Genomic DNA, 20,123 nt, shown 5'->3' with positions numbered 1-20,123 from the left:
CACAGCGCCCAGCCTTTTAGTTGTTGTTGTTGTTGTTGTTGAGACAGAGTTTCACTCTGTTGCCAGGCTGGAGTGCAGTGGCACGATCTCGGTTCACTGTGACCTCCGCCTCCTGGGTTCAAGCGATTCTCCTGCCTCAGCCTCCCGAGTAGCTGGGACTACAGGTGTGTGCCACCATGCCAGCTGATTTTTGTATTTTTAGTAGAGACAAGGTTTCACCATGTTGGCCAGGATGTTCTTGATCTCTTGACCTCATGATCCGCTTGCCTTGGCCTCCCAAAATAAATTTCTTTTAAAGTATTTTCATGTCAAGAGTTGAATAGTAGCCAAAAGTAACTAGTTTACATATCCCAAAATATAATGTATGTCTATTGTGGGCTTTTTGGGAATTTGAATTTTTATGCCAACATTTATTCTCATAGGCTGAATGATACACTAGACTCTGTTTAAATATTGATCTTGGAATTTTCCTCTGGGTTCTATCAATAGCTTCAGCTGTGTTATGCTTTTCTTAAAATTCATGTGTTATGGCACTGCTTTTCTTATGCTTTGTTTCTGTGTTAAAATCTTTATTTCACATCTTTTTTTTTTTCTTTTATTTTGAGAGGGCGTTTTGCTCTTGACACTCAGGCTGGAGTACAGTGGCATGATCTTGGCTCACTGAAACCTCCGCCTTGAGGGTTCAAGTTGTTCTCCTGCCTCAGCCTCCCGAGTAGCTGGGATTACAGGCACCTGCCACCACACATGGCTAATTTTTTGTATTTTCAGTAGAGATGGGGTTTCACCCATGTTGGCCAGGCTGGTCTTGAACTCCTGACCTCAGGTGATCTGCCTGCCTCGGCCTCCCAAAGTGCTGGGATTACAGGCATGAGCCATCATACCTGGCCTTTTTCCTTTCTTTTCTTTTCTTTTTTTTTTTTTTTTTTTTTTGAGACAAGGTCTGGCTCTGTCACCCAGGCTGGAGTGCAGCGGCATGATCTCAGCTCACTGCAACCTCCACCTCCCAGGCTCAAGTGATCCTACCTCCTCAGCTTCCCAAGTAGCTGGGACTACAGGTGCGCAGCACCATGCCAGGCTATTTTTAATTTTTTTCGTAGAGACAAGGTTTCACCATGTTGCCCAGGCTGGTCTGGAACTCCTGAGCCCCAGTGATTCATTCACTTTAGCCTCCCAAAGTGCTGGGATTACAGGCATGAGCCACCATACCTGGCCTTTATTTCATATTTTGTTAGTCTACAATAATGTCCTGGCCTAACTGTTGTTCCCAAATTTTGAAATTATTATTTTAGATAGAATATTGGATTTGAGTTGATTGCTTTTCTCTAACACCAAATGATTTTGTGTTTGCTTTGAAATTAATACTTATAGCTAATTGAAATAAATTTACTTCAGTTAAGTATTATTAATATTTTCCCCCTACTCCCATGGTTACATTCATTCTTTCTTAATTTAAGAAGGGGTATTTCAGTAATTTTCATTCTATGTATGTATAAGCTGATTTGGCAAGTTGAGTGACAGTTGAGTAACACTTTACAGGTAGTATGTATTTATTTAATTTAAGACATTGCTTTACAACTTTGGGGTTATGACTCATTAGTAGTTTATAACCTAGTTAGTGAACTGCAATGAACATTATTTTTAAAATAGAACAGAAAAGAATGGAAAAGTCAGAATGCATTGTACCTGTGAAGAAGTGGGGGCATTGTAACAAGTGTGGATTTCTTATTGTGGGCTATGGGTCTTAAAACATTTGGAAGCCACTAATTGGAGAAATGGTAAGATGTGGACATCATAAATTATGAATTCAACATTTTATGAGATTACCAAAATGTGATCTCTTTTCCCATTTTTGGTTGTTTTAAGATAAAATAAACCATAGTTAATGAATGTGTGTGTGTGTGTGTGTGTGTGTGTGTGTGTGTGTGTGTGTATGAGATGTTAACAGTTAGTTTATCCAATTTTAAGGAAATGTTAGACCAAAGAGTTTTTCTCCCTTTAGGTGGAGTATAATGACATATGAACTCAAATTGCCACCAAAAGCTTCCTTACTTCCAGGACCTCCAGAAGCATCTGAAGAATTTTATGTAAGACTTAACCCTTTATCTATCATTTGAAATGGGGGTGGGTATCTTGGAAAAAAAAATGTGAAAATGTACTCCTAATATATGGTAGCATGTTAACTTAATTTTATTTTGGGGGTATGGTCTCATTGACTACCTCTAGTCCTCTCCCCCACAAAGAAGAATCCTGAATCTAGGTTAGAGTCCTTCCATGACCACCCACACTGGGAGTGCCCAGTCACTCCCATTCCTGGGCCTCTTCTTGCGTAAAGTGAGGCTACAAAGTCTTGGGAGTTAAATGATATAACGGATGTGTAAAGCACTATCTCTTCTCCTGCCCAGATAATTCTCCCTGCATGTTCTACCTGCCTGTTTCCTTTTTGTCAGGAGAGCTCCAGGAAGGTCAGCTGGTGTTTCCTGTTAGTGTTTATTCATCTTCTACTTTGGCCATTAGATTGTTTGGTTATAAGATGTTAGCTTCTTTAAACAGTCTCCAAACACACCAATACTCATGGCCAGAATATTATACAGTTTCTCTCTTACTGCTTGCTTTGCATACTCTTTTCTTTTTCTTTTCTTTTTGAGACAGGGTCTTGCTCTGTGGCCCAGGCTGTCTGGAATGCAGTGATCCAAACACAGCTCACTGCGGCCTTGAATTCCTGGTCTCAAGAGATCCTCCTGCCTTAGCCTCCCAAAGTGCTGGGATTATAGGCATGAGACACTGTGGCCAGCCCCTACTCTTTTGAAGGGACAACAAGACAGGTCTCTGGGTTAAGCCTGTTGATATAGTTAAAGGAAGAAAGACCACTTAATTCCATCTCTACTACAGACCATAAATGACTAATGTTTTTAAAGATGCAATGTTCTGATTAAACCTCAAAGCAATGTACATTTAAAACAGAACCTGACCTTCAGAGGATTATTCTCTGACACATTAAGACCATTTGATCTATGCTAACTTATTTTTCCCTCCAGGAAAATTCATCTGTTTATTTCACAGTTGAAATCTTTGTTTTGTCATTAAGAAAATTATGATCTTGTCAAAACTAAGGCAAGGAATGGGGCTGTTTCTTAGAGAAGCTAATTGTATTTTCAAAACATTTTCTGACATAAAAACTGGTGATAGCCAAACTGCTTCTAAAAAAATTCAGGAAATACCAAATTATATGAAAAAGAAAATAAAATCACCTGTAGTCCTACCACCCAGAGATAATCACTATTAAAGATTGATATATTTACCGCTTTATTTTCAGCAGCATTTTTAGTTAGGTGATTCCATAAACATAACGCATTTTTATAGAAACCCATCCTTTATCTTAACAGTATATTTGTAAATGTTATTAATTTTCTTTCCAAAAAAGACGAAAAGGAGAATTTTTTTCTTCCATTTACTTCAGAAATGTCTATTTTCTAGCATATAAAATAACAGTAAATAATTTACTTTTATCATTTATATATAATCACTAAATATGAGGTACAATTCTAAAGATATGAAGGAATTCTCTTTTTTTTGTACAAAAGGGTTTTAAATGAAACTGTGCTTTTTAAAAATAAACTTATTTTTGTAACAAAGGGATAGCATACTTCAAGATAACAGATTAAATGAGTGTTCTGAATGGCCCTGGCTAGACCCTGAACTAGGCTGGCACCAGGAATGCGTTTTACTGTGTGTGACTTTTTTACCTTGAAAACTGAGATAAAAGTAGACTAAATCTTTCTTCTTAGCTTTTCTGTATTTCATTAGCTGTGGGTCTTAGGCACATTACTCAACAAGCCTCAAGTTCTTTGGCTATAAAATAGGACAAAGGGGTAAATATATACAGAGTGCTTAATTACAGTGCCTGCTACACATACAAAATGTTAACTCTTATTATTACTTACCTTTCTGACCCTGCTAAGTGACTGCATAATAGGTTAATAAGTTACATCTATAATTTTATCTTTGGACATAGAGGCTATTTTATTTTCCTCTGAGAGAGGTTGTATTTTTTGATCTTCGAATATTTTTAATGGACAAAAACTTGGATTTTTTGAATGTAAGTTTCAAATGGCATTAATCAAATGTTACTAATTAATTCATTAATCAATTGGCATTAATAAATTTGTTAATAGCATTAATGATCATGTAAAATATTTTCTACCCTGCAGGGAAGAAAAATAAAACCAACCTCTGGAGAACATTTTATTTTTTCAAATTTTAAAGTTTATTTTTAGATGATATATTTTCATTTTTCTGATCCTAGCTGTAAAGATATAATTTTTAGTGTTTAAGAGATCAATAAAGTGGATCTGTGGGTCAATACAACATCATGTGTAACTTTGGAGCTCCTGGCCTGCCTTCCTTTCTTTAATGTAAAATTGCTTTCCTGTAGTGGTCTGCCTTTGAAGGAGGGAAGGTAGAAATTTAAAAGAGTAACATACTTTTGAAAGAGTAACATACTCACTGGTGGAATGAAGGTAAATTAGGAATGTGGTTCTTTTGGGAAGAGGCTAACCAGGAAGGCTTTGTGGGGAAGGCTTATTCAGGCTTAATTGAAGATTCTGAACTGAGTCTGATTGGTAAAAGTAGTGAAAAGATATGTGAGTCAGGCAGAAGAGCATAGGTGGCCAGCTTGCCTAAAGCAGATCATTTATACTAGAAAATTTTGAGCTGTGTGAAATGGAATATTATTTGAGGCATACATTTGATGTAAGGCTCTGAATATGAGGCTGTTTAAATATTGTATACATTTTTACATATTAGGAAAATGTATGTGTTCTTTCAATAGGATGTTAAAGTTTGAGTCAAATAGAAAAGGGATTATGGATGCTTTTGGCATTTTGACTATTGTTTTTTTTTTTTTTTTGAGACGGAGTCTTGCTCTGTCGCCCAGGCTAGAGTGCAGTGGCCGGATCTCAGCTCACCGCAACCTCTGCCTCCTGGGTTCACGCCATTCTCCTGCCTCAGCCTCCCGAGTGGCTGGGACCACAGGCGCCCACCACCTCGCCCGGCTAATTTTTTGTATTTTTAGTAGAGACGGGGTTTCACCGTGTTACCCAGGAGGGTCTCGATCTCCTGACCTCGTGATCCGCCCGTCTCGGCCTCCCAAAGTGCTGGGATTACAGGCTTGAGCCACCGCGCCCGGCCTTGACTATTGTTTAAGAGAGATATTTATTTACATGATTATATGAAAGTGCATTCAGCATTTTTAAAAACTTTTTTATTGAATTATACATACAGAAAGGTGCACAGGTCATAAATGTGTAGCTTGGTAAATTTTCACAAACTAAACAAATCTTTACCAGGCCACCCGACAGTGTTCAAGTTCCGCGTAAGCCCCCTCATGCCCCCTTTCAGTCAAGACCCCCGCCTCCTACCCCAATAATTGCTATGCTAACTTCTAATAGCATAGATTGGTATCTGTTTTGTACTTTATAAAATATAATCATTTTGTGTGCTTTCATTTGTTTCTGGATTATTTCACTCAATGTTATGTTTATCAGATTCATCTATACTGTGGCTTGGCTATAAATCATTCATTCTCATTCTCCTATGGTCTTCCATTGCATAAATACACTGCAATTTGTCATCCATTCTACTATTAGATGAATGCTGCTGTGAACATCCTAGTGCATGTCTTTTGGTGAACACACTTCTGCATTTCTTTTGGGTGTAGATGTAGAAGTTGAATTTCTGAGTCCTGTGATATCATTGCATATGTTCAGCTTTAAGAGACACTACCAAATCGTTGGTGAGAGTGTATCAGTTTGCATTCTCATCAGCAACGTATGAGAATTCTGTAGCTCCATAGCCTTGCTAGCACTTGCCATTTTCTAGTTGTTTTCATTTTAGCCATTTTGGAGCTGTATGGTGGTACTGCATTGTGGTTTTAGTTTCCGTTTGCCTGATGGCTGAGATTGGATATGTTTTCATCTGTTTATGGGCCATTTGGATATTTTTATATTTAAATGTCTAGTCTTTTGCCCAATTTTTACTAGATTTTTTTGGCTTTTATTGTACTACTTTGTAGGAAATATTTTTATATTGAGATATTTTTACATTAAAAAATTTTGTAAAGGGGTTTTTATGGATTTCCATAAGAATATAAATTAAAGAATTCTAGAAACTAAAAGCCTTTTGCCAAAAGGAAATATCTATTTTGAATAATGACTCTTTCATATATTTCATTATAGCCATTGCCCTGCCTAACACATGTCACGAAGGGCTCCATGTCTGGAGCAGCAATAAGTGAGTTGTGTAAATGCCAGCAACAATAATACAGTGTAGAGTTTTCTTTTTTCCTTTTTTCAGATGACGATTTATGAAGACTCAGTTGCAACGCATCTTACAAAAATCCTCAATTCTGATGAACATGCAGTGGTCATATCATCTGCCAAGTGAGTTGTGGGTTTTAAGTCTTTAAATATGGTGAAAATGAAATGAGAGCTGGTTCCTACCATTTAGGTCATTTCTTTGTGAGTTTTCTTCTCAAAAAATATCTTGGAAGTAGCTTATAAAATTAGATATACTAAATTTGGATTGATTTTTAAAAATCATGTTAGCATCTTATTTGCAGTGGCGTATACTTAGAGGGTATTGTTTTATGTTTAATTTGAAATATTTTTATCAAAAAGGTGTAAGAAGCATTTAGAGTTTAATTAACCTAAATATTTAAGGAAATGTTTATGATTACTTATAATATGAAAAACCTATTTCATTGTAATTCATGATTTCCATAAACATTACTATTTAGGAACTGTTTACATCACATTAGAAAAAGGAAAATGATGAGATTTTTCAAAATGATGTTTCTCAGCATGTTTAAATTGAATAATTGGATTTTAATTCAAAGTTATCAGATTTTAGTGAAGTGGATTTTGTGCATGGAGCCAAAGCTACTTGATGTTATTACCCCAAATGTTGCCTGGCTGGAATTTAGAATTTAGTTTTGAAGCATCCTGTGCTAATGTCAAGAGACTGGAAAGTCGACTAGAAGAAGGGGTGACACCAGCTGAAATTTTCAAGCAAAAGAATGCATTCAAATTCTGGCTTAGCAAGCATGGGTCACTATTACACATGAAGAGAGGAGAAAAGGTGAAGAAGGAAAGAAAAGGAGTGGGAAATGGTGGTAGTAAAGAAAAAATACACAAATTTTGGTATATTATGTACTTAATTCGCAGTGAAGTTGAGGAAAGACAAGATGAATCATTATAAACAAATTTGCTTGTGAAAAAAGTACAAATATAGTAACAATTGCTTTTGACAACATATCCCCCAGAAATAGGAAACAACACTGCACAACAGGAAAAGAATTGAATGGCTTACGGTAAAGGAAGCACACTAGTTGGCCCAGGAGAGGTGGGCTGCAGACTCTTATTTGGTGGGCAGTGCTGCAGTTTTCTGTTTTGTGCAAATATTGGACTAAAGCGTCTTCTGCCATTTTTACTTAATTGAAAACAATTTCTTTACAATCATGTCACTAAAATAAAATACAGAAATAATTGGAAACTGCGTCGAACAGAAGACTATAACTCATCTGTAACTTTATGGCTTAATTTTTCTTGTAAAGGAGAAAATTTAATTCTAACTTATTAATGTCAACAAAACAGAGTTTTAATATTTTAATATTGGAATTCTGTATAAGATTGTATTTGAACCAGGTACAGTGGCTCATGCCTGTAATTCCAACACTTTGGGAGGCCAAGGTGGGCAGATTACTTGACGCCCAGGAGTTCAAGACCAGCCTGGGCAATATGACAAAACCTCATCTCTACTAAAAATATATATACTAAAATTAGCCAGGCATGGTGGTGCCTACTTGTAGTCCCAGCTGCTCAGGAGGCTGAGGTAGGAGGATCACTTGAGCCTGGGAGGTGGAGCTTGTACTAGAGCTAAGATGGCGCCTCTGCACTCCAATCTGGGTGACAGAGTGAGACCTTGTCTCAAAAAAAAAAAAAAAGGTTTTATTAGAGAAAAGGTTTCCACTGCCAAAAATGTTGTACTGCAAAGGTGTTGAGATTAAGAATGATAGGGAGAGAAAGGGGTGGCTACTACAATTATCCTATTTGCATCTGTGGAAATTTCTTAACAAGAATTCCTCTTAATTAAAAATATGTAAAATATATGAAAGGTAGTGATCAAACACATGAAAGTAAATATAAAGGTTTTGCTGACATCCAGACTATAAAAAGTGGCCAGTTAAAATATTTACTTAACTATATTAAAGAAAAAATAATTCTCTTACGACTTGCTATACCTTAAAAAAGCTTCCATTATAAAGCTTTCCACCTTTTCTAGCAGTGTCCTCTGAAATGTCATATCAAAATACATTTGATTCACAGGGCAAGGGCCAGGCAAACACTTAGGTGTATGAACTGGGTCTGGGATGAGAAAGACAACAGGGAGTGCTAAGGCCTGGGACAAACTGGAGATTTATCCATTCCACCATCAAGCAATACAATTCATTGAAAACCCCAGCAGCACTGCCCACCAAACAGAGTGTGTAGCCCACCTCTCCTGGGCCAGCCATTGTGCTTCCATTCAGCTCTTTTTCTAGTGTTCAGTCCTGTTTTCTATTTGTGGGGGATATGGAAAGAAGGCCTGTTATTTCTCCCTCATGGAACTGTTAGGATAATTAAGCTGAGTAATATAATAAGTACAGAGCTTATAAATGGCAGAGGGCTATATTAAATTATGGTATCATCACCTCACGTTTTACCCAGTTACATTTCAGATGTTTTCTTTGACCTTGGCCTGACTCTTTGTCTAAGGCTCTGCTCTTAGCCTTAGCTTTGGGTTTCTCCCTAACCAGCTTGCCTTCCCTTAAGCAGATTCCATTCCAATCCGGGTTCCCTCTTGTTACTCACTCGTCTGTGCTTCCAGGCCTTCACAACCCCAGATACAATTCCAGGGAATTTGCCATAAAGAGGCTGAAGAGAAAAAGGAGGAGACAATATGTAATTATTTGGTACTAGTAATACAATAGATGTTAAATTTTATTTTTTATTATTGTTTTTGGAAGAAAATCACTTTATTCCAGTTATCTCACAAACAATAAAATAACAATAGCTGGTTTAAGGAGGCCACGCAACCATTTACCCAGCCCCCAATTTTATGCCATCTTAATGAAATTCTGCACAGTAAGAATATCCTCTTCCACTGCAATTCTGAAGCAAGGAAGCTGTGAATGACAGAGGAGAGGCTTAACTGCTGGTTTCACACTTTATACCTTCACCATCAGTTACATTTTTATGCTAAATTAACTTGATCGTGAAAGCCGATTTTCTGTCTTCAGTTGAACTTCTTGATTAGGCCAGTACACGTGCACATCTGCACTGTTTCAGCACCTCATTGGAACCCTCACTGAGCTTGACGTCACCCTAGTTCTGGGCACGCTCCAGACACTGTTCTGTCTTATACAAGCAAGGCTGCTGCTGCTGTGCAGCTAGTCTCCCAGAGGCTCCTGGTAAGTGATGTCAGGCCTTGTGAGCCCAGCATTACCTCCTCTGTCGAAGGCCCCCATTCCCATGATAGTTGACTCAGTGTGTGCCCCACAGCAGGGCCCACAGCCACGCCAGCTGCAGTGGTTGCCATCTGGACCATCAGACCTGGCTGCCAGGGTGCAGCAGTTGGAGACTCAACTGCAGAGGGTGGGGCCGCTGCTGGCAGCTGAGCTGCTGGTGCTGGCCTGGGTGCAGGTCTCGTTGGAGGTGCCTGGCTGGCCGGAGGGGCCATGCTGGAGGTGCAGCTTTGACTTCGATGTGCCATTGCAAATGGGCAGTGGCTCAGCATCTCTAAATTTCATTTTTATGGACATTTTCAAAGAAAACTGGTATAATTTCTTCCCACCATACCCATCATTCAGTTTCAGTATTTATCAACATTTTGCCATCTGCTTCCTACTTTATTTTGCTACAGTATCTCTAAGAACATCCTGAAAATTATTCTACTACACTTTTGGCATATAGTCATCCCTCTCTATCCATGGGGCATTGGCTCCAGGACCCCCTTGGTTACCAGTATTCATAGGTACTCAAGTCCTTCGTAGAAAATGCCATAGTATTTGCATGTAACCTACACACATCCTTCCACATACTTTAAATCATCTCTAGGTTACTTATAATAACGAATGTATTTGCTATGTAAATAGTTGTTATACTGTATTGTTTAGGGAATGATGACAAAAAAATGTCTGCACATATTCAGTGTAGAAACAACCATCTGTTTTCTTTTTCAAATGTTTTCAATCCATGGTCAGTTGAATCCATAGATAATGGAACCCATGAATATAGAGGGCTGACTGTATGTGTGTGTGAATGCATATAATCTTTTAAAAAATCTAAAAATCAATCGTAATTCTCTAATACCATCAATATTACTTAAGCCATATCCCATTTCCCCTAGTTTTCTCAGAGGTTTTTTTTTTGTGAACCTTGTCTGAATTTTGACAAGGTCTTTAAAAACACACACACACACAAACACACACACACTTTATTTGTTCAAAATTCAGACAAAGTTCATACACTACATTTGAGTGATATCTCTTTAAGACTTTAAAAATCTTGACTAGGCATGGTGGTCCATGCCTATAATCTCAACACTTTGGGAGGCCAAGATGGGAGGATTACTTGAGCCCAGGAGTTCAAGACCAGCCTGGGCAACATAGTGGAATCCCCTCTCTACAAAAAAATTTTAAAATTAGCTGGGTGTGGTGTATGTGCCTGTAGTCATACCTACTCAGGAGACTGAGGTGAGAGGATCGCTTGAGCATGAGAGTTCGAGGCTGCAGTGAGCTGTGATCACACCATTGCACTCCAGCCTGGATGACAGAGTGACACCCAGTCTTAAAAAAAAAAAAAAAAATCTTAAAAAAATCTATAATGGTTCCCCTTTAAAAAACAATTCTTACTGAGGCATGACATGTACAGTAAGCACCTAAATCACAAGAGCAGAACTCAATGATTAAAAAAATACTGCGTGTACACACAGTCTCTCTCTCTCTCACACACACACACACACACACAGACACACACTTGTAATTACCACCTAGATAAAGAATTCCCTTATTTTGTGAATGTCATTTATTTATTCAGTGATACAACATTAAGTCAAAATGTTTTAACTCTCTTGTGTATATTTGTATTTATTTCATACAATAATAATTCCTGGTAGCCTTAACTGTTTTCAGTTATTTTTAAAATGTTGAAATGCTAGTGGAAAAGTTGTATTCCACTAACATAGCTAACATATGGGTTAACCTAAAACAACATTTCTTTGACCTTAGTACTTCATCAATTTGATATGGTAATAGGAGTTATCTTCTGAGAATCACAGCTCTAATTAGCAATCATAGATACCATTTATTAATAAAAATGAAAACCAGTTATTAAATAAGTTGTCTTTAGCTGCAATATATGGCTCTCCTTTTATTTAGTCAATAGTTTTAAAACTTTTTTAGCTTTAACAATTGGAGTTAATTAGGATTTTTACTTATGCACTCTACTCACCCCCCAAGTTTTAAAATAAATGCAATTTGTTCTGTATACAAAAGTTTCAGAAAATGGGACAACTAACTAGCAGGAATATTGACGCCATTGTCATAGAACCATAGAATTTAGATTTGGAACCTGCTTTAAGGATAATTTAGGCCAACCTGCCTCATTTAATTGGTGAAGGGAGGTAGTTGTTAAAAATATTTCCTCAGAGCACAATCTAGCTAGAGCCAAAGACAGAGATTTTTATGTGTTATGCGCTGATACTTCTAAATCATCTTCAGTTTCAAATTGGAACTTTTTATTAGATGAAAAATGAATTTTTCGGATTCCCAAACGATAACCCTGCCTACCAATCTATGATTCTGTCTGGGTACCATTGCCATATTTATCTTAGTGTAGTATGTGCGTACTTTATTGTCATTTGCCCATACTTTCAGAAATTAAGTGGAAAGCTGGTAAATGAGGGTACTAATACTAGTGATGAGAAGTATGGGTCTAACATATGTAATATAGTGGAGATGATGGTGGAAATCATCAGGTATGTGAAATGTGGGCTGTTGTTAGCCTCCGCTGAGTATTTGGTTCACACAGTTGACTATGTTCAATTTTGAAGGAAGAGAACAAAATTAAAGAAATAAAATGTTGGAAATACCAAAAGTTCTGTCTAGGCCTTACGCAGTGGCTCACCTCTGTAATCTCATTGCTTTGGGAGTCCAAGGCAGGAGGATTGCTTGAGGCCAGGAGTTAGAGACCAGCCAGGGCGACACAGAGAGACTACATCTCTACAAACATTTCTTTTTTAATTAGCTCAACGTGGTGACATGTACCTGTGGTCCTAGCTACTCAGGAGGCTAAGCTGGGAGGATCACTTGAGTCCAGGAGTTCAGGGCTGCAGTCACCTATGATCACACCATTGCATTCCAGCCTAGGCAACTGAGCAAGATCCCTGTCTCTAAACATTTTATTATTTTTTTAAAGTTCTGAGATTGATTAAAGATATAATTGGGAGTTTAGAATTTTTTAATCTCTATGGGAAAATCTGTGTTCTACTTTCATTTATTTGACTTTTGCACATCTTTTCTGGAAGTCTTATGCATAAAGTAGAAAACTGTGTGTATAGTTGGAGAATATATTTTGTCTTTCTATAGTAAATACATCTTAAGATTGTCTTTTCTCCAATTTGCAAGTTTCTGGTTGGTAGGACTTTGCAATCGTACTATTTTTAAGAATATATTTTATTTCTGTTTTAATAACTCTACATTCACTATTTAGGTATAATAAAAGGTTACTTCATTCCCCCAGAATATAAATATCCTATATTCCTTCTAGCATATGGAACTTAATGAGCCATAAGATAGAGCATGTCTTCTGATTCTTTCCACACTTGTGTGGCGAGCACTGTCCTTTCGCTTGCCCCTTCCTCAGCTCCTTTGGCCACCACTGTCACAGGATCATAGTGTCTCTGTCAGTCTCTGTTGGCTCAGTGACGTGGCACACTGAGGAGGGCCACTCCTGCTGCCCTTTTCATTTCTAGGCCGATGGGCTGAAGGGCTCTGTCTCTAGGAGTGAGTAAAATACCAACAAAAGTATTATGATAATGATATGACATACGCAGTTTCACAAACCAAGAGAAAATTATGTCAAGACGATGTTAGAATAATGGCAAGAAAAACCTCTATTTTGGAGTTACAGAAAGAGGTGTCAATGCTTCTCTCAAAGTAGCACATCTTACAGAAGCCTTCAGTAAAATGCATAGAAGAGATTTCGTGATAGTGTTATATTTCAAGAAGTCCCATGAAGTATTGTTCATGATCAAAGAAGACAAAACTTGACACGAAGTACTTGAATGCATGTCTAGTAAATGATAAGCTAGATTCCCTGTAGAAATTTGAGTTTAAAAAGCCAACGAGGAAGTTTCAGGATTAGAAAATATTACCTTTTGTTCAAATAAAATCTAGAAATGTTTGCTAAAAAAAAAAAAATTATTAGAAGTAATACAATTTACAAGATGATAAATCTGAAGGTTGGTAGTGTGTGTGTCTGTTGGGGGAGGGGTGGTGGTGGTGATGGTGGTGTGTGTGTGTCCTGTATCTGTTGAATTGCTTACGTTCATAATACTGAAGTATATGGAAATTTACCATTTTGCCACTCAACTACCGGAGAAAGTTGTGAGTGTAATAGAAAAAAAAACTGCTGGAACCTTTTTTTAATTTAAATTTCTCAATTTATATCAATGATGGAGAACAATACTATGATTTAAAAAATAGCCTGATTCTATCAGCATAAGCCTTTGCTTTAAAAAAGCAGGTCATATACGATTCTGTTGATTGTTGTTTTTAATCCAGCACCAGATCCAGATCCAAAGCCTTTCAAAGGCAGATTTTGTTAGTGTTTCAAGTTATTTTGTCTTTTAGCTTATTTCTATTGCAAAGAAGCCAAATTAATTAAAATAAACGAACAAGTAAACCATATACTGCTGACACTAACGAGACCTAAATTAGTCTTGTAGTTATTGCATTGGTTATCTCAAGGAAGAAATGAATAGATTTACAGAGAATATAACTCAAGTGGCAGATTTGTTTTCAGCATAATGCACAATCTCTTTCTCTTCAGTAATAATATATTGTAACTGTAACAATCAAAATATCCATATGATGAGTAGTGGCTTGACAGTGACAAGTGATAATCTTATCTTAGTTCGACACTGCAATTTCTGTTATGAAAATATATAAGCTTTAGCATTCCAGTGGAGAAAGCAAGATAATGCTTTATCATTTTTAAATGGGATCTACAAATACTTAATTTAAATATTTGAGGATAGCTTGTTATAACATTAATTACTATAATTTAAGTAATATACAGCAAGGCTTATTCATGTGTGCATTTATCACTTAGAATGTCTTGAACTTATGTGAGACAAACTGCACAGCAGATAGAAGTGTAGATTTATATACAGATGACCCAGATATTTGACAGTTTGCTTAATTGTATTTCTTTTTAAATATATTCATAAATCAAAGCAAATCAATTCATGAAGCTTACTAAATTGTATAACTTCTTTTCCTCAAAGGACACTGTGTGAAACTGTAAAGGACTTCGTTGCCAAAGTAGAGAAGACGTATGACAAAACCTTGGAAAATGCCGTTGTAGCTGACGCCGTAGCCAGTAAAGTAAGAGGGGACCCTTCAGGGCGTAAGAGTTGTTTACAGACAATGCCCACATTCAACTGTCTTTCAGGGCTAAATTAATTAAGCGGTTTTCCTGCCAAAACATCTTAAATTGAAAGAAAAATTACTTTGGATGAGATCTGAGGATTTAAAAAAATATTCTATTTTATTGTTACACTTTAATATGTAAGAAAACTGCATTGCTGAAAACCTAACTCAAATCCCTGTCCCAGTGATTGACTTTTTTTGGAGACAGAGTCTTCCTCTGTCACCCAGGTTGGAGTGCAGTGATGCTCTCTCTAGTCTGCAACCTTCACCTCCCAGATTCAAGCGATTCTCCTGTCTCAGCCTCCCAAGTAGCTGGATTACAGGTGCTTGCCACCACACTCAAATAATTTTTGTATTTCTAGTAGAGACAGGGTTTCACCATGTTGGCCAGGCTGGTCTCGAACTCCTGACCTCAGGTGATCCATCTGCCTCAGCCTCCCAAAATGCTGGGATTACAAGTGTGAGCCAGCACACCTGGCCATGCATAGCAGTCAGACCACAGGGGATCCCATGCAGCTGGGTTCCAGTGGGGAAAGCAAGGCTTTCCGTTTCCAAGCAGATTTGGGCCAGTTCAGCTCTCTTCCAGCATGGTTCTTTGGATTTCCTAGACATTACAATTCTTGGTCTCTTTCAGAGTGCTGCTTCTTGCATTGCCTTTTTCTTTAGAGATTTCTTTCCCCTTTTATAAACTAAAATAAGAACAGTTTACTGAACCTTAAAAACTACTACCTTTGCTTTCATAAGTTCACAACAGGGACCTTCTTACAAAAGGCTTGAGTATCTCGGACTTGCAAAGGAATCAGCTTCCCCAAATCCGTGCTGGAGATGGCAGTTAAATTGAGTGGAAGACAAAGAAAATAGAAATAAATATATATTTGAAGTTTTCTGCCTTTTTCTCTTGTCTTTCTGCTCTGTGGAGAGTTTCAGAAAATAGAAACCCTTTCTGGCCATACTTCTGTTTCTAAACTATTTCTGCTGTAATCTTGTCTCAGCATGTCATCAAAGACAAATAGATGAGGAGGAAAGGGACTGGAAATTTTATGGAGATGAAAAATATATTGGGGGTAGCATCAACAGCTTCAGTCCTAAATGTTTCTTCACCTCTCGTAATACAAGAAAAGCAGAAAGAAACAAGGGCTTGCCTAGTGCATGCTTTTCTTTCTGTATCCCTCTTCTTTTCCCTCCTTATCCTTGTGCATTTTCCTTCCTGCACCTTCTTTGAGCCAATAATCCCTTAGGCATTGTTCCCTCCTTTGCAAACCAAAGCTTTGAAGGGGAGTTTGCTGCGGCTCAGCCAGACGTGCCGTTTGTGATGCTCAGAATGGTGCATTAAGTCAATTACTTGTTTTAAAAAGTTGATCCAGTGTTTTGTTATAATGTATAGCAAATTTTGTGTAATTTTTTATATAAAGCATCACTTTGTATAAAGTGTCTGTTGTGTTATTTTAAGAAAAATAGCTGTGTACACATTGTGAAGATTTTTTTCCCCATGAAATGGAGTCTGAGTGACTCTGAAATTACAAATCAATGAAATTCTGTAATAATTGTGCCAACTTAAAAAATTATAAATTATTCCATGTAGTAAACATCAATAAAGACATCGTCCCTCTAAATCAAAAACCGTAATTTAAATTATCATTGTCTATCTCTACTAAATGGAGGTTTTAAAATTAGCAGCTTCCAGAACCAAAGCATCTACAAAATTAAAGGTGGGAATTTTAGTGTTTTTCTCTCTAGTAATTACACTTTCAAAACATCTCTATAAAAATTTCTTGTACTTTGTCTGCTGATCTTGATTATTTTTGAATATTTTCTCTTGCCGTATTTTCCTCTCAGTGTTCAGTCCTAAACGAGAAGCTCGAACAACTGCTGCAGGCTTTGCACACAGATTCCCAGGCTGCACCTGTTCTCCCTGGCCTCAGCCCTCTCATTGTGGAGGAAGATGCTGTGGAATCGTCCAGTGAAGAGTCCCTGGGTGAAAGCAAAGAACAGCTCATGGATGACGTTACCAAACCTTCCTCCCAGAAAGCCGTCAAACCAAGAGAAATCATGTTGCGGGCAAATAGTTTAAAGAAAGCAGTGAGGCAAGTCATTGAGGAAGCCGGAAAAGGTACACGTTAACAAACTTTGGAAGAAGTTGGCAGCATTTCTACTGCAAGCATAACAGAGTTTTCATAGTGGTCAGATTGGACACACTTTTTAAAAACAAAATTTTTAAGGCAAGATAGAAGATAAAGTCATTATAAGAAAACTTGTACATAGTCTTATATATTGTAATAGTAGTAGTAAGAATCAGTATATTAGTGAGGAATAAAATAAAATATCAGAAATAAGTTAAATTGAAACATTTCTATCTAAAATATAAAACTAGTTTAAATGACATTGAAAAAATTTTAGATGTAGTTTACTTAATTGGAATCTGTTGAATTCTTGAAGAAAGTCAAACCTGTAAACCCACTTTGAAAATATAGAAAAGAAATTTTTTTTTGAGACAGGGTCTCACTCTGTTGCCCAGGCTGCAGTACAGTGGCATGATCTCAGCTCACTGCAACCTCCACCTCCCAGGCTCAAGCTATCCTCCTCCCTCAGCCTCCTGAGTAGCTGGGACCACAGGTGTGCACCACCATACCCAGCTAATTTTTTGTATTTTTGGTGGAGATGGGATTTCACCATGTTGCCCAGGCTGATCTCAAACTCCTGGGCTCAAGTGATTCACCCACCTCAGCCTCCCAAAGTGCTGGGATTACAGGCGTGAACCACTACACCCTGCCAGAAAATATTTTCTTAACATTAATTTCCCAGATGTTTATGTTGCTTTATTAAGAGCTTATAAAAGCTCTGCCTTGTTTTAATTAATATGTATATCAATACTTCTCAGAATTTTAGCTATGGTCTGAATGTTAATGTTAATAGGAATAATTAATGTTCAAAAACCCCTTTATAGGTTGTAACTTGTGTTTCATTCTCTAAAATTCTTATATTTTACTTTTTTATTGTGATAAAAATATCATTTTAGCAACTTTAGTTTTTAATCTTTAGTTCTTCAGACCTCAACCCCAAGTTCATTGCTAAATAGTGTTATTTGTGAATCTGGAATTTCTTTTAGCATATGTTTCAATTTTCCTTTCCTGAGCATATCTTAATGTTAATGGACTTTATTTTTACTTATCCAAACTATTTATCTTCTTACTACCTGAAGTTATGGATGACCCGACAGTTCACCCCTGTGAACCAGCTAATCAGTCCTCTGATTATGACAGCACAGAAACAGATGAGTCTAAGGAGGAAGCTAAAGACGATGGTGCCAAAGAATCACTAACTGGTGAGGAAACGGGAAAAAATGATTTTGAAATTAAATAAAATGTCATTTTGCTTTTAGTTTTCAAAAGGCTGATCAGTTTGAAAAAAACTATTTGTATTTTTATTTTTGAAAAGGCTTTTTGGAAGTTAACACTTAGATAGATATTCATAAATAATAAAATAATAAAGATTGGACTATTGTCCAGTACTCTCACATCCCTCTCTTATCATGTAATCTAGAGACTGTAACAGTAAACTAAGGATTATAGGACTAAGGATGATTAAATATGTTGGTTTTCCCGAGGAAAGAGGAAAGAAACACTTAAATCATCTGATTTGAACCCATTATAGCTCATAGATTTCTTTGAGAATTGTAAGAAAGCTGCAGCTTTCCTAGCTCTCCAAATGCACAAAATTGGGCATTTAAGTGATTCAGCAGTCCCTTCAGTTCCATCAGTCAACCTTCTGGGTTGATAGTCCTTATTAAGCTTCAAAATCATAGGACTTTAAAGCAAACTTTAAAATCACAGGACTTCCAATTACAGGCCTTGCTTTGTTGAAATTATTTTTGTAAGGAAAGGAATATGTAATTGCCTGAAGAATGTTAAATATTTTTCTACCTTTTAGATTTTAATTGAAAATGAATTTATACTTTTAATATTTTATATTGCCTAAGGGAAAAGTTTCTAACTTACTGGAATAAAAGCAGAAATTAAAATATTAATGAAGATGAGGCAACACGAAAGTAAACACATGGCACTTATGAAGAGTCAGCCCCATTATATCAGAACTGTTTGCAGTCACAGTGGGCATTGGGGACTCTAGAAGTGGAGGGTGGGAATGGTGGAAAAGCTAACTATTGGGTGCTATGCTCTGTACCTGGGTGATGATATCAATAATACCCCAAACCTCAGCATCACTCAGGATACTCAGACAATAAACCTGCACACATCCCCCTGAATCTAAAATAAAAGTTGAAATCATAAAAAAAGAAACATCTTCATACAATGAAAAAAATCAAATTTATGGAGAGCTGACCATATCAGATTAACATTTTCTGTCTGAGCTGTGGCACGGTGAAGACCTTTCATTCCCCATGTTTATGGCCCATTTCCTACAGGACTAGTAGTAGTGAGTACATTTTAAATTTTACGTGTTTGAAACATTACTTGTTAACTTTGAAAAAAATTAGATGGTAGGTTTATTAATATGTTGTTGCTAAATTCTAGCTTTAATATGAAGCTAAATAAGTAGAATGTAAACTTAATAAGTAAAAGGAAAGATAATTGATAAAATTATTTGAAATTTAAATACCTGTTTTTATCTTATTTTCAAAAAAATTTTAAAAATGTTTGCGATCATTAAATTTTTGCTTTTACTTTCACTACATATAAACTCGGGCAGCCGGGCGTGGTGGCTCAAGCCTGTAATCCCAGCACTTTGGGAGGCCGAGACGGGCGGATCACGAGGTCAGGAGATCGAGACTATCCTGGCTAACACGGTGAAACCTCGTCTCTACTAAAAAATACAAAAAACTGGCCGGGCGAGGTGGTGGGCGTCTGTAGTGCCAGCTACTCGGAGGCTGAGGCAGGAGAATGGTGTAAACCCGGGAGGCGGAGCTTGCAGTGAGCTGAGATCTGGCCACTGCACTCCAGCCTGGGTGACAGAGCGAGACTCCGTCTCAAAAAAATAAAATAAAATAAAATAAACTTGGGCAAATTTCTTAATCTCCCTGTGGTTTTCTCATCTCTAATATGAGGATAATAATCTGCCTACTTCATTGGGTTGTTGTTGCAAAGGTTGAAAAGTTACTGTACGTAAAGTGCCTAGAATAGTGTCTGGTAGATAGTGCTGTCTGAGTGTTCATTGTCATCTTTATTGTTGTTATTTTTATTGCTACTGCTGCTGCTACTGCTGCTGCTGCTGCTGCCACTAATTACATTAACTGTGAGAGAATTTTTCATTGTACCTGAGACTCTTAAAGACTTTGGAATCAGACCTCATGGACCTCACATGTTCAGCATACAACACAATGCAGGCATGTTCTAGGACCCTTGAAGCAGATGGCCACAAG

At 37.2% G+C, this 20,123-nt stretch overlaps 1 protein-coding gene across 2 annotated transcripts in view; it reads left to right on the top strand.

The window, feature by feature from the left end:
• The window catches only part of DGKH (diacylglycerol kinase eta), a 204,228-nt gene that overhangs the window by 145,339 nt on the left and 38,766 nt on the right, over nucleotides 1-20,123 (top strand). For both annotated transcript variants that reach the window (XM_023208912.1, XM_023208913.1), the window contains 5 exons: nucleotides 2,000-2,084; nucleotides 6,352-6,437; nucleotides 14,605-14,704; nucleotides 16,586-16,859; nucleotides 17,949-18,071. In XM_023208912.1, coding sequence (XP_023064680.1) covers nucleotides 2,000-2,084; nucleotides 6,352-6,437; nucleotides 14,605-14,704; nucleotides 16,586-16,859; nucleotides 17,949-18,071 — 668 coding nt within the window. The remainder of the gene's footprint in view (nucleotides 1-1,999; nucleotides 2,085-6,351; nucleotides 6,438-14,604; nucleotides 14,705-16,585; nucleotides 16,860-17,948; nucleotides 18,072-20,123) is intronic.

The sequence above is a fragment of the Piliocolobus tephrosceles genome, chromosome X, assembly GCF_002776525.5.
Source record: "Piliocolobus tephrosceles isolate RC106 chromosome X, ASM277652v3, whole genome shotgun sequence".
In the NCBI taxonomy this organism is placed as follows: Eukaryota; Metazoa; Chordata; class Mammalia; order Primates; family Cercopithecidae; genus Piliocolobus; species Piliocolobus tephrosceles.
The sequence above is the reverse complement of the archived record's forward strand: the minus strand, read 5'-3'. Positions and strand labels throughout refer to the sequence as shown.